The sequence below is a fragment of the Passer domesticus genome, chromosome 14 (assembly GCF_036417665.1).
Source record: "Passer domesticus isolate bPasDom1 chromosome 14, bPasDom1.hap1, whole genome shotgun sequence".
Taxonomy (NCBI): domain Eukaryota; kingdom Metazoa; phylum Chordata; class Aves; order Passeriformes; family Passeridae; genus Passer; species Passer domesticus.
In genome coordinates, this window is record NC_087487.1 from 7,472,530 (window position 1) to 7,486,328 (window position 13,799).

Here is a 13,799-nt window from a genome sequence, read left to right on the forward strand (position 1 = left end):
TCGTGTGAGTCTCCAGCTCTGTACTGATGGGGCACCAGCACAGGCAGTGCTTCTGTAGCACCTTCCTGAAGGAAACTCCCTGTGCCTCCTGCTGCATGGCTTTCCTTGCATTGCTGCTGAGCGGGCCCTGAGCATGTTATCACAGTTGATTTTCCTTCTATTGCTCAATCCATGTACTGGTTTCTGATGACCAAAAGCTGGCCTCTGTGTAGCAGTCACTGGCTGCATACAACAGGTAAAACTCCCCTTCGTGTCTGGTCCTCAGCTGGTATCCTCTGGAGGAGGAGTCTGGCATAACTGAGATGGATGTTATCTGAAGGGCTTGTGTGCAGTAACAGTTTCAATAAGTGATTTCCAAAGGAAACAAAAAACCCCATATCTACATAGATAGATTTTAAAATGGCTTCATGAAAGTCTATTACACTTAACTATTAGTAAATATAGTGGATTGCAGGATCACATCTGGCATTCTATGCTGTTACAGCTGTGATTCTGCTTTCTCAGAGGTGCTTCTTGTGTGCTCTTTGACAAGACCAAGTTTTCATGTTACATGTCTGGTTACAGAAGCAATCCATTGTTAACATTTTTCCAGATGCTGCTTTTATTGCAGGTGAATTTTGTAATTGTAACAAGTGCTTTCTGGTGGGTGACGATGTGCAAATAAAATAGGAAATCACATTTCTAGTCCCATAGTGCTCACAGTCATGTTCTTGCACGTAAATAAATATATTCTTGTTAAATTATATTATTTAGGAATACACTGTCAGATAACAGTTTTTAGCTGTCAAGCTCAACTATTCTTACTTGCTTTTTCCTCTCCTACCTCTCTCCACTTTTTTTTTCCAAATCAAAACACCTTATTTAGCAAGAAGTTGAGAAGTTTACAGACCTAGAGAAACTCTACCTCTACCTTCAGCTGCCTTCGGGTCCCAACAATGGAGACAAAAGGTATGTGTGTGAGTGTAAAGGTGAGCAGTTAGTACTGATGACTTGCTTTACTTCCTGTGGCATTTAACTGCAGAGGAATCATTCACATGATGTTGGTAGCAGAAGCAACCTTTATTAAACATTAAGTACTCTTTCTTTCCTGAGGATCAGATGTTGGGTTTTTTTTTAACTTTAGAATCTTCTGTTGCATGAAAAGCTTGTGATTATAAATATCCTAAAATGAAAGAGTCATCACAGAAAGTGTTTCACAGTCTGTGTAATTGTTCCTACACTGTTTATGTATGAAGTCATAAAATAGCAACACCAATGTGATGGTGGGTGAAAGAAAAAACTGATGGTATTTCTGGTAACACTCATTTGACTAAAGGAAGTTCTAGAAAACCAGCCTGCAGATCAGAGTGTCACAAAATAAACCCCTTCCCAGCAGGATGGTTATAGGCAGGCAGATGCCTACAGGAAGCACACTGAGTATCTCCTGGGAAAACTGGGTGTTCCCAAAGGACAGCTGGCAAACTCAGTGGGCAAAAGTTTAGAGATGGCCAGTAAGGAATAATAAATTTAAGAGTGACTGTGTACTCACAGCTGTGTATCAGTCAAGAACTGGAGTGTGGAGTCTGTTAAATTGTGGATGAAAGAGGGAGAAACTGCTGCCCAAGGCTCAAGGAGTAGGTAGATGCGTGAGTGCAGGCCCTCTTTGTCTGTGGTGTCCCTCCACCTGTACAGGCAGGCAGTTCTGAAGTGTCCCACAGAGCCGTGTCCTCACACCGTGCTGGTTCTCTCCGCAGCGATCAGCTCTCCATGTCGTCCAGCCGTGCCCAGCAGATGCACGCCTTCTCCTGGATACGCAACACCCTGGAGGAGCACCCCGAGACGTCCCTTCCCAAGCAGGAGGTGTATGATGAGTACAAGTGAGTGCCGTGCTGCTGCTTTAGCCAGTGCAGTGCTCTGTGACTCTGCAGGTGCCCCACTGGTGTGTGTAGACACGTGATGGAACACGCTGCTGTACCTGAGAATGCAGAAGCTGCTCTGTGGCAAACTGTATTCATTGCTGCTGCCTCTGGGGATAAGACTGTGATGTTTAAATTGTGCATTACATGTACAGTTACTGAAGGAAAGGTACAGGTATTTCTTAACAAGTATCAGTAGGTGAATGAATGAATATTGGGTTTGTTTTGTGCAGTGGCACAGGTAAAAAGCATCAGTTACAATATGTGTTGGTCTGCTTGTTTACATACCTACATGACTGCCTCAACAAGGGTGAGGAATTGAATTGTTCCCCATAGATGCAGCTGTTTTGCATGTATGATCTTGCCCATCGCACCTTTCTTTCCAGAATAATGCATAAATATTGGACCTTCCTGCAGCAAACCTGATTTCTACAGAGGCACAATATATCTGAATATGTATGAAACCAGTAACCAAGGCCACTGTGAGTCTGTGTTGTCAAGTCTCAAAGCTACCGTGTAATGAGAAAGCGATTAGAAGCAAGGGAGAAAGAGCTGTCTGATGAAAGTTGGATTTGAATTCATTTACAGAACATACCCCATGGGGGAGGGGGAAAGAAATAATCATCCTCAGCCCAGTTGCCTGAAGATGAATAACAGATTTATGATCTAGTATGAATATTTCCATAATCTGAACGATTACTGTAATTTGCAGAGAGCCGAATCCCTTCACCTCCTAAGTGCCTACAGGATTCACCCCAATAGTAATTGTTATTGCAGGGCTGCTTTCCGCAAATACCTCCTTTTAATTAACTCTCTCTGCTGAAGTGTTTTACTGTGATTGAGCTGAAGCATGATGGCACTGGCTTGCCTGGGGTTGCTAAACATGCACACACCTATTTGTGAGCTCCTGCAGGGCCGGCGGCGCTGACGCAGCCTGGCAGTGCAGCCAATGGCACCGGCACGGCGGCGCGGCCAATCCCCGCGCAGCAGCGCCCGCGCAGACACAGCAACAGCGGCAGCTGCTGTGCACGAGAGAGATGGGAGCCTTATTCTTAAATATATTTCTTATTTAATAATTTATGGCCTGCTTCAGCAACAAATCTGCTTGGCTTCCATGCTGTGCCAAGCTGCAGATGCCCGGAAATATCATCATTTACAGATTGTGGAGTGTGAAATTTGGATGGCTTTGTATGTAGCTGCATCAAGTATTTGTGTATTGTATTTTTTTCCCCCTAACAAAATAAGGGTGGTAAGCAAATATTCAGGAAAATATCAAATGTTTGGAATCTGTTCTCCTTTGAAAGCTTCTGTTCTGTTTTTAAAACATTCAGTTTCTTTGAATATTTTCATGAGCTATTCTTACACACAAAAAGAGAAGTAGTCTTGGAGTGGGACGTGGCGAACAGGCATATAAATATGTGAGTTAGTTTGGATATGTCCTTTTTCTTTACCTAAGGGTGCTAAGACCTCACAAAACTCAGTTCTGTTATATTAACCAGTTACCATTGCTTTCTTCTGTGTGCAGAGATGGATTTTACATGAGCTCACATAAGCAAGCTTATGCACTTTGCACGTATAAATCAAAAGTACAAGGCTTCAGAAGACTGCTGCATCATACCAGCATCTTCATTCCTGCCATAAATTTTGGTCAAAATAAGTCTTGCAAAACTACCAGCCTTCCGCATCACCTTCCATTTTTTTTTCTATGAAGAGGAAAAGACAGAAGCTTGCACTCCACACAAGTTCACCATTGGCAAGTGCTGATAGTGTTTTCAGCTCCTCCACATTTCAGTAGCCCCTTCTCACTGGGCTTATTCAATACAGTGGCTCTTCTTTCTGTATTGTTACCCTTCAATTTAAGTGTGAATTCATGTTTCTAACTGGATAAAAGTGAGTGGATTCATCTTTCTTTTGAAAAGGATTAAATAAATTAAAAATGCATCACAATATAAGGCAGTAGCACTTGGGAAGGCTGAGAGCTTGCAGCTGAATTTTAGAAAGGAGGTAGATGGGAGCTGGTTCACCTCTTGTTGGTGCTGTGATGCTCCTTGTACTGACAGAATACATTGAGTTGTAAGAGGCTGGGTTTCTGTTGGGTGCTCAAAGTTCTTCTGCCATCTTCCTCTGGGAGTTATGTGGGAATACAGGCTGGAAAGTGTGGGAGCTCAAGGGGTGGTGCCCAGCACGTTATCCAGTCTGCAGTGAATGGATGCTGCTTCCCATTAGATCCTTTCAATGTCTTGTCCCTATTAGAAAACATCCTTCTGCACACAGCCATGTGTAGATTTAGCTGAGGTTAGAGAATTAGGATTTCACATCTAAATGCAGTCCTGCAGTAGTTATGCAGGCAAAATCCTTACTTGCCCACAAAATGATTTGTTGAGCCTTCAGTAAACACTTGAGTTCTCTCATCTTCTACTGCCGTGATGCAAGGGACAGAAGTCATTCATATTTAAGTTTGGTGTCCTGAAGATTCACTTGATACGCTTAATATGGATTAGGAGGTCTTTGAGTCTTCCTGTATCTCTTTCCTTTAGTCTGTAAATCATTAATCCTTGCTTACTGGCTGCTAGGCCACTTGGTGCCACCTGATGCATAGATTATATGCACTAAGTGTTAAGAATATTAACCAACAAGTTAGAAGAATATTCAGAAGTTAACACAGAGAGGGCAGTAGGTATAGGTATGCCATGTCTGTTGAACACATAAGGGACACAAGGTACATACTAATCATTTTGGGTAGTGCTTACCCAGGGTTTTTATATAAAATTCAGTGATAGAAATAGGATGGGACCTATTGTGTTGCAAAGTCTAGTCCCATGTCATAAGCAACTACCCATGTAATTCCTTTGAAAGCCAATCAAACTCCACTTAGAGCAGTTGTTTCTCACCTCTGCTGCTGCTCCTGGGAGTCTGACCTGCAATTTCATTTCTCTAGTGGTTTTCAGACATCTGGTTTCCATCCTACCTGATTATAAGGACTCATTTATGTGCCAGCATTATTTGTCAGCCTAATGAGAGCCTATGTCTTTCTGAGGTTCTTGACTCTAACCGATTTTGGGAGACCGGTTGTTTTGGGGTTGGACAAACCCAGAACTCTATTTTGTTTCATTCTGTAGGTTCTTTATCATGTGCTATTCATGCTGGTTTTTTCTGCCCAGGAAGCTGTGTGAGCTGGGCTGCACAGCCTCTCTTCATCAGCTTTTTGGTTAATTTTTTTGTGGGTGTTTTAATTCAGGTGCACTGCCAGTGTATTTTATGTCTGGAGTACATTCAATTCAAAGATCTTACCCCCCCCCAGAAAAAAAAGCCTTTTCTGCTTATCATGTAGGGGAGCTTTGTACAGAGGAACAAAGCAACCGCGTGTCCGTTGTCATTCCTGTCTCTGCTCAGACCTTCCCTCCCCCCGTCTGTTTCCCACCCTCCCTTCAAAGAGCAAAACAGCTCCTGGGCTCAGCGATGTGCCAAGAGTGCAAGCAGCAGAGAGAAGAGCTTCAGGGGAGAGACTCCTGGTATGTCCTGTCAAGTCAATGAGAGACCACAGATGGACATGGAGGCTTCTCCGCCAAGCCAGGAGGAGGAGGGGCCATGCAGGATGATCTGTCTGGAGGCTGAAATTCCATGATAATACTGATAGCTCAGAATTTACAGGCTTGCAGGAGCTTCCACTGGGGATACGAGGGGACCATTTAGATTGTATGGTTTTGCTGCTAGCGAGTGATCGTCTTACAGTAGATGTGTTAGACTTGAGGAATGGATAATTTTATTGCCTTTATTTAGTTTCTCTTAAGGGGGAAATAATTTTAACTTTGAAGTTAATAGTAGGCCCCTAATCCTGGTGTTTTGCTAGCTTGTTTTTTTGGGGTTTTTTACTTTATTTTGCTGACATTGTTGAGTTTCAATCAAAGATACTGCTGTCTATGGCAGAGAAATTCAGAGAGTCCTCCTTTGAATGGTATTTGAGATTTAAAGTCTTGTAATCAGCATCAGTAAGCAACAAAGACCCTCCATTCAGGAATTTTCAGACTAAAGTTTGAATCCATGGAGGTCTGGCAAGATGCAAGGAACAAAAAGCACACAGAGATCTATTTACTAAACATGGAGCAATGTCTGATTCCTATGAGGGTACAGTGAGGCAGCAAAGAATTCCTTTGTAATAATTTCAAAGGGACATATCTAGAAACCAGCTTCTGTGAGTGACATACATTGAAATGAAATGTGTTGGTGTACAAATTGGATATAAAGCTTCTTGATGTTCCACATAGAAATTAGACTGATGCCTGACTGTGTACCAGTTGTACAGTGTACCTGTGTACCAATGTCTCCTGGTGTGGATGTGGTAGGGAGGCTCTGCAGGGGAGTGTCAGCACCAAAGAGCATAAATGTTGCTGTTTGTCTTCATCAAAATCATTCAATCTGTGGTGGTGCTTTCCAACATACAGCCAGGGTAAAAGCAGCAGATACTTGCTCTGTAGTAACCAATATTTTTACTGAGAAAGTAAAGGTAGTGGAAATATCTCAAGAAATACATACAGCCTTCTACAGAGCTACATCTGGAAGAGCAGACATTTTGATTGGCCTGCTTGGATGCAGATTGTTACTGGGTGATGCTCTGGGTGAAGCATCTGTTCCACACTGCTGCTTTGTCTTTGCAGCTGCCTGAGTTTCTGGGGCTGTGTGTGTGTGTACCTGATTAGAGTGGAGGCTGCTGTGGGGTGTGCAGTCATTGTTTCTCTGTGCTCTTGCTGATAACCACACTGATCATGCACAGTCACCTTTTCAGAGGCAGGTTGGTTTTGTGTATTGCTGAGAGGACTTCTCACAGGAAAGGAGGTCGCTGCTATCTCGTGTTCATGCTGTGGCTGTTGGGAGTCTCACTGGGAAGGTTTTATACTGGTACATTTTAGGCCACAGCACATCAGTGTCTGTGCAACAGTGCAGGAGTTTCTGTCTTTGTGCAGCCTTACACACTTCCAGAGCAGGTCCTGGTTTTTTTCTCCTTTTGCTTTGTGTTTCTGATTTTCCAGAATATTCACCTTTTGCAGCAAAATCAACAATTCTTGTTCTCTGCCTCAAGAATGTATTTTTTAAGTGTCTCATATGCCAAAACAGAATTCCTTTTGCTGTTTTTGAGAACTGAAGACAGGTAACAGTGCCCATTTTACTAGAACAAGTAAAGATGACAAAATAATTACTTTTTGTTTCTTTATTCCCCTATATCATCAGGTTGTATACTGAGCTGCATGATGATCTTCATTTGCAGCAGCAAATCTCTGTTACTCTAGGACTGGAATAGGATTGTTGACTTTAGGACTGTTAAATAGGGTTGTCTGTAATCAAGCAGCTCTCATAGTTCAATAGAGCCTCAGTGGCAGGAGGACTGGGTCCTCAATATGTGCTTATGTTACACCTCTAAAGCTGGTTCCCTGGGAAGGCATCTTTTAAGTTTAGTTCTGTTGAAGTCTATGAAATAGAGGTTATATATGCAAAATCTTTCTCTGGACACTGACACATTTCTTACCTACTGCTTTTCAAATATTCCTGCAGGACTTAGCACACTCAAGATGTGCTTCTGGCTAGAGCAGGGTCTCTGCTTTATTGTGTCCTGAAATATGTGAATCGAAACATATGCTTCAAACTGAGACGTGGAGTAAATCTCAACTGTGCTCTAGATAGTGCCACTGCTTGTTATGTCTCCACATGACTTGTCTTTGAACTCTGTAGAGAACAAGGCAAAAACTATGATATTAATAGCTCTGTTTATACATTTTTAATGCATTCAATTCGTTGTGGATAGCTTCATTAATGTTAAATGTGGTTCTAAATATGGACGGGGATAAGTGTTTTCTTTTGAAAGCCTTTGGAGTCTAGCATGCAGGCTGGCCTCTGGTATTAACTACGATTCCATTCACGCTTTCTTTCTCTTTGTTGCAGGAGCTATTGTGACAATCTTGGCTACCACCCATTAAGTGCTGCTGATTTTGGAAAGATCATGAAAAATGTCTTTCCAAATATGAAGGCCCGTCGTCTAGGCACAAGAGGCAAATCAAAATATCCTTTGCTAGAACGCTTCTCAGTAGCTTGTTCTGCTCTTGCCTGGAGAACATCTGTCGTTGTGGCTTAACTATCAGCTAAATGTAGAAGTAATGTTGAATAAAAAATGCCGATGCTTTTCCAATGCTCTTTAAAAATTATTAGTTGCAGTAGTGTTAGGTTGCAAGACATAACTTTGGAAACAAGTATTTAAATTTAGGTTCTGACACTTAGTTGTCACAACAGCAAGACTTCAAAAAAGTTTTGTAATTTAATACAAAGAGAGATATTGGACTAAAGGAACCAAAACTGTTAGTGATTTTCAGACCAGTCTTTTCATCAGTCAGAATTTTTTCTTTTCTGAGCTGAGAATTTTACCTTCCCATGAGAGCCCTTAGATGCTATGGTGAAGTAATGTCCTACCTGCTGCATTCCCCAGGGCTGGCTCTCACTGCATCCTGACATGCTGGGAAGGCAAAGCTCCTGCAGTAAGCGGGGGAGGGAGAGCATGAAAAGGCTAAAAGGCATTGAGGTTCACAGGCCCTAATTAAAAGCCACTCAAAAGAAGTAACACTAATGATAGGGATGTGCTGTGGTACTGGCCTTTGCCAGGTCTCACTTGAAGCATGCACTTAGAGAATTAAATGCTAGCAGGCAGCCCAGAATTGCTTGTCTTCCACCGAGGGAAAAAACCTTCCATGCTGTAGTAAATGGAGAAGTTATGTGTCAGTTAAACTGTTTCGTAAAATACAGTGTTGGATTATCTAGCAGTGAAATCTGAAACTTAGTGCTCATGTATGGATAGAGCTCTAGAAGTGTTAAGGAAGAACTTATACGTTGTAATTGTAGCTTGACCCAGGGGATCTCTTTAAGCTCTATTTCCAATGTTTCTAATTCAGAATGATCAAAATGTGACCTTGTCTCACACCTTCCGTAATTCCCAGGCTCCTTAGATTTCTTGTACTGTAACTATACTCCAGCCAGGTTAATGCAAGCAATTGCAAACTACGTGGCCTAGGAAAGAATACAGACATGTTCACAGAATGTGAAAAATTAGTGATCCTGGAGAGGATTTGTTTATCATGGAGAAAAGACACTGTGTGTGAGCTCCCAGGCTGATGCAGTGGAGACGAAAAAAAAGAGGCTGATTTGATTTTTAGAACTATAAACAAATGAGTACAAATAATAAAGGGAGCATATTTTTGTGTACCGATTTGATGAGATCGGTGTAAGAAAAAGTCTGTGTCTTTATATTTTTACAGAAAAATTATCATGAATGAGGAGAGAGTGCCTCAAAAATAGTGTGAAATCTTAGGAAGAAATGCACTCATCAGGCTCTTTATCTTGTCCTGGGAATCTTCAGTTTGAGGAATTCTTTCAGGAGAAGGAAACAAAGTAGAACCTAAGTTTAAGAATGCATTTTTTTAAAGTGATTAACTTTTTTTTTTGTTTTTTTTTTGTTAATTTTCCATCTTGTTTTAGAAGAGAGTTTAGTCAAAATTTATGTTAATGATTTGAATGTTGAGTAGCTAATTGAAGCTGCCTGGAATGGTTTAGTGCTTGTTCTAAGTCATTAAATGAAATTAATCATACCTAGTATCTCTGCATGGATTGAAAAACCCAATGACCTGGCCAAGAATGCAGCCATTGATAGACCTTTGATTCTGACTGGCTGTGAGATCATGCTAATGACAGGAGTTCTTAGTTCTGTGTTGAGTTTGCTTTTGAAGCTTATGAGGGTTATCGGAGGAATTACTGCTCTTCTCTCCTATCCCTCAGCTAACAAGCAGACAATATAGACCTTAATTGTTGTTCACATATTGCTACAGTGGACTGAGGAAGAAGGCTTTTGTGCATATGCCAACACTGCCCAACCTTGACTTTCATAAAACTGGAGATGGGGTATGATATATATTTGCTAATTTATATATATTTCTGCAAGCTAGCATTTATTATGCTGTTTTTCTGTCAGAAATTTTCAAAACAAATTGAAGATCTGTGCAGCTTTTAAGATTTTTATTTATGATTCTTATATTCTGAATCATTGTTTAATGGTTTTTTTTCTGTAAAGTTCTCAATGAATTGCAATACTCTTAAACTAATTTAGGAAGTGAGGTAGATGTTCACAGTGTTCCTATTCACTGTATACCTATTTTAAACCCTGATTCTGTTTTGCTTTTACTGTATTTTTTAAGTCAGTGCTTAGGAAGAGATACCCCAGTGAAAGAAGCAGTTCCTGGGGAATAGTGACTACTAAGTTGACAAGACCCTGGATACAGGGGAAATCAATTGTTGGTGCTCCAAATATGAGGATTCTGTCTGTGATTTTCTTCCAGAAATGTCAATTCCATATAATACCTTCGGGAAGAACCCACAGATTATCATTAAGACATTTAATTTTGAAAGATACTGATGTTGTGATCTCATTCTCATAATTTCATGTAAAACTGTGAACACACTACTCCATCTTCTGGTGTGATTCAGATAATGATTTGCTTTCTATTTTTGTTTTCATGCCTTAATGACCCTTATTAATGAAAGTAACCTTTCCTCCTGTGTTTGTTTGGTTTAGTTGGATGGAGCAGAGCCATCGGGGCAGCTGCAAAGTGCCGATGAGGAAGTCGTCTCTGCAGCCTGCCGGCTTGTGTGTGAATGGGCCCAGAAAGTGCTGAGCCAGCCTTTTGATACAGTCTTGGAACTGGCTCGTTTCCTTGTCAAAAGTCACTATATTGGTACCAAGTCAATGGCAGCTTTAACAGTAATGGCAGGGGCACCAGCAGGTAATGGGATAATGCTGAATGTTGAAATGGGGATTTTCCTGCAGGGAGCAGTAACAGCTTGGTTTGAGAAAGCACTTCTCTTCAGGGCAAACTAACACTGACTCTGAGCATTCAGCATTCATTTATGTGATTTTAGTCACATTGCTGAAAATTACTGTTCTTGCTGGTAGTCTGGGTAAAGATCTGAAAATCAAGCACCGGTCTCAGTGTTCAGATGGTGACCCTCCCATTCCTCTGATAAGGATCCTGGTCTTTTAAAGCACTTCAGGGTGTGTGAGTAATCACGCTGAACTTACATATTTGGCTAGAACAGGAGTTTGGTGCTGCTGCAGTGCTGGTTTGTAGATAGAGTGCTGGTGTAGCTGTGTTTCTATATGCTAACTTGCCCTAGTTTGGAAACAATTTTCTGTCAAGAGCAGATTTTTTGGTGTGGTTTGTTTCCTTTTGCATGCTCAAAATCAGTCACTTAATCATTTAGTGTGTTTTGGTGGATAAAGTAAATTACAAAAATGAAGATGAGAGGGAAAATGCAGGTGCATAGCATGCCTCTGAGTTCTGACTAGGCCTATCAAGCTAAATAGGCTTGTCTTCAGATCAAGGCCAACCTCTTGAGACAGTTTTAAATGGAAAGTGGTGTTCAAGTGATCCCCTTCTGGATCATGTTCTTTTTCCTTCCAGCTCTCTTTCCTTTATTCCAGCTTGGACCTGACAGGTGGCAGTGGTGGGTTTTGCTGCTTGTGTGCTCCATTGTGACCTAGCCCCTTGGCTGCATTGGTTCTGCTTGCCATGCTGCTAGAAGGGACACTCAGTGTATGGACAGCTCTTCAGCTCTTGTAGTTTCCCCTTCTCACTTCCTTCAAGGAAGATGGTTTCCTTCAAGGAAAAGGGCAGTTACTTCTAGTGCATGCCTTTATGGCTTGGATGGTCATTTAAAAGAGGTTCTTCCTAGCATGACAAAAATAATTCCATTCTTCTTGCAGGGAACTGCAGGGAACTACAGTGTCTCTGTGCATTAACTGAGAAAAAAACAACTTTTACCCTCAAAGAAAAATTTGAGGGTTTTTTCTTATCAGTATTACTTGCCCATATATGAGAAGTGTGTGCCAGTAATTGCAGTATATTTGGGCATTTCACTGCTCTGGGAAGAAGAAATTGTGGAAGTGGAGGCATGTTGTGATGTTCAACCTCTCGTGGTATATGCTGAGTGCTGCTTCCAGATCACAGTTCCTAAGCATGTGCTGGCCATCAAATACTTGGGTTTAGTATTGTAAAATTAGTGTCAGTAAAACTAGTAATGTAGTAAAATGGTGTTGATTAATTTGTAATTAGGGGTAATCTTAAAACTCTGTAACCTCAAAGTGTAAATGAAACAATATTAAAGCATTTCTAAAGGGGTAGTTCAGCAAGGTTATTTGGTCTCTAAAGAGCATGCTAATCCTCTTGACTGTTAATAAACAGAAGATCATAAATGTGATGTGATTTTATAAGGGAAATTAGTAGTAGCTGCACAGAACACACAAAGTCTGTTTTCTCCATGAAAGCGGCACTTGCCTGCTTTGTAATCGGAAAAGTAATTTCCCCAGAAAAAAATGTTCTTCCAATCTAATTTCCATTGTTTTTTGAACTTTTTCTTCTTTTTTTCATGAACACTTGTCCTTTTGCTGTTTTCCCCCATTAGCCCTGATCACACAGAAGTTTTGATCCATTCTGATATTAGATGCACTATATTTAATGCCTTGGCCATTAGATAATGTCATCTACTCAAAGCTGTTCCTCTGCTACACAGACCCACAGCTTTCTGGAAACATTTTTCATTTAAAGCTGCCTTAGAACAGGTAGCAAAACCACAGCAGGTGCTGGATTTTAAAGGCTCATCTGAAACGTGCCCACCGCCCTCTGCTGCCAGTCCAGTGAAGTGCACGGGGCTGAGATTGTGCTGACACACAAGTTGCCATTTCACGTTATTAGAAACAAGAGGCCCATACAGAGTATTTTAGCAGCTAATGCCCAGCTTGTCTAAAAGACAGAGATTTTGCCACAAATATGAGAATAAACTGAAGCTGAATAGATTTAAACATGAAGTGGATGGGAGCAACTCATGGAGGAGGTGTTCCCAGAATGGTTTTGGAGATGCCTGCCAGATATTCTCTTTTAGATGTAGAAGTAGCACCACAGCAGACAGGATATGTTTGGTTGTAATTCATTATCTTTCTTTTGTTTTCAGGAATAAAAGGGATCCCCCAGCCCTCAGCTTTTATACCTACTGCTGAAAGTAATTCTTTTCAACCACAAGTGAAAACTCTGCCATCTCCTGTTGATGCTAAGCAGCAGCTGCAGCGTAAGATCCAGAAGAAGCAGCAGGAACAGAAACTGCAATCTCCTTTGCCAGGAGAGTCTCCAGTAAAGAAAACAGAAGGCGCTGCAACCAACGGTGTGACCAGTATATCTAATGGAAGTCCTGCCATTCTGTCCCCTCCACCTATTGGCATTGTTGTGGCTGCTGTCCCCAGCCCCATACCGGTAATGCTCTGCAGCAATTCTCTAGAGATTCCACCCTATGAATGGTTGTACATTGCCAGGAACTGAGCAGTGGTGTCTGGATTAGAACAGTTTCCATTAAAGGCTTGGGTGCCTCAATGCTTTTCTGTCTGGGTTGTGCTATAGCACATTAGTTACAGGGTTGATACAGAGGCAGCAGAATTCTGATCATGTAGCATAGGCCAAGTTCATCTTTGAAGTCATTAAAGTGAGCCTTGACATGAAGTTTAACCAGATGAGAGAGCTGACACCGGTTGTGTGGGTCACTGAGGCCCTAATATGGAATCTAAATTGCTTTTTGTTGGCCCAGTGCATTTAGTGGCAGGTACAATTTTATTTTGAATTAATGTCTGTAGCACAGAATATTTTTGTCTTTCAGCCTTATGAAATTGGGCTAGGGAGTACAGAAAGGTTATTTGGTGTTAAGATGTTCACTGTGCTGTTCATTTTGATAGGTAAGCCAGTTTTTCTGCTGGATAGTGAGTTTGTGTTTAACTCACTTTTGAAACCTTAACAATGAGCAGTATTTTGAACACATCCTCTCCTCTTTAGC

General features: G+C 41.4%; 1 protein-coding gene across 1 annotated transcript in view; it reads left to right on the top strand.

The window, feature by feature from the left end:
* RFX7 (regulatory factor X7) overlaps positions 1-13,799 on the top strand; it is a 49,387-nt gene that overhangs the window by 27,955 nt on the left and 7,633 nt on the right. Inside the window, exons 3-8 of the mRNA XM_064389264.1 lie at positions 866-948; positions 1,734-1,856; positions 7,830-7,946; positions 9,746-9,830; positions 10,501-10,708; positions 12,933-13,228. Coding sequence (XP_064245334.1) covers positions 866-948; positions 1,734-1,856; positions 7,830-7,946; positions 9,746-9,830; positions 10,501-10,708; positions 12,933-13,228 — 912 coding nt within the window. The remainder of the gene's footprint in view (positions 1-865; positions 949-1,733; positions 1,857-7,829; positions 7,947-9,745; positions 9,831-10,500; positions 10,709-12,932; positions 13,229-13,799) is intronic.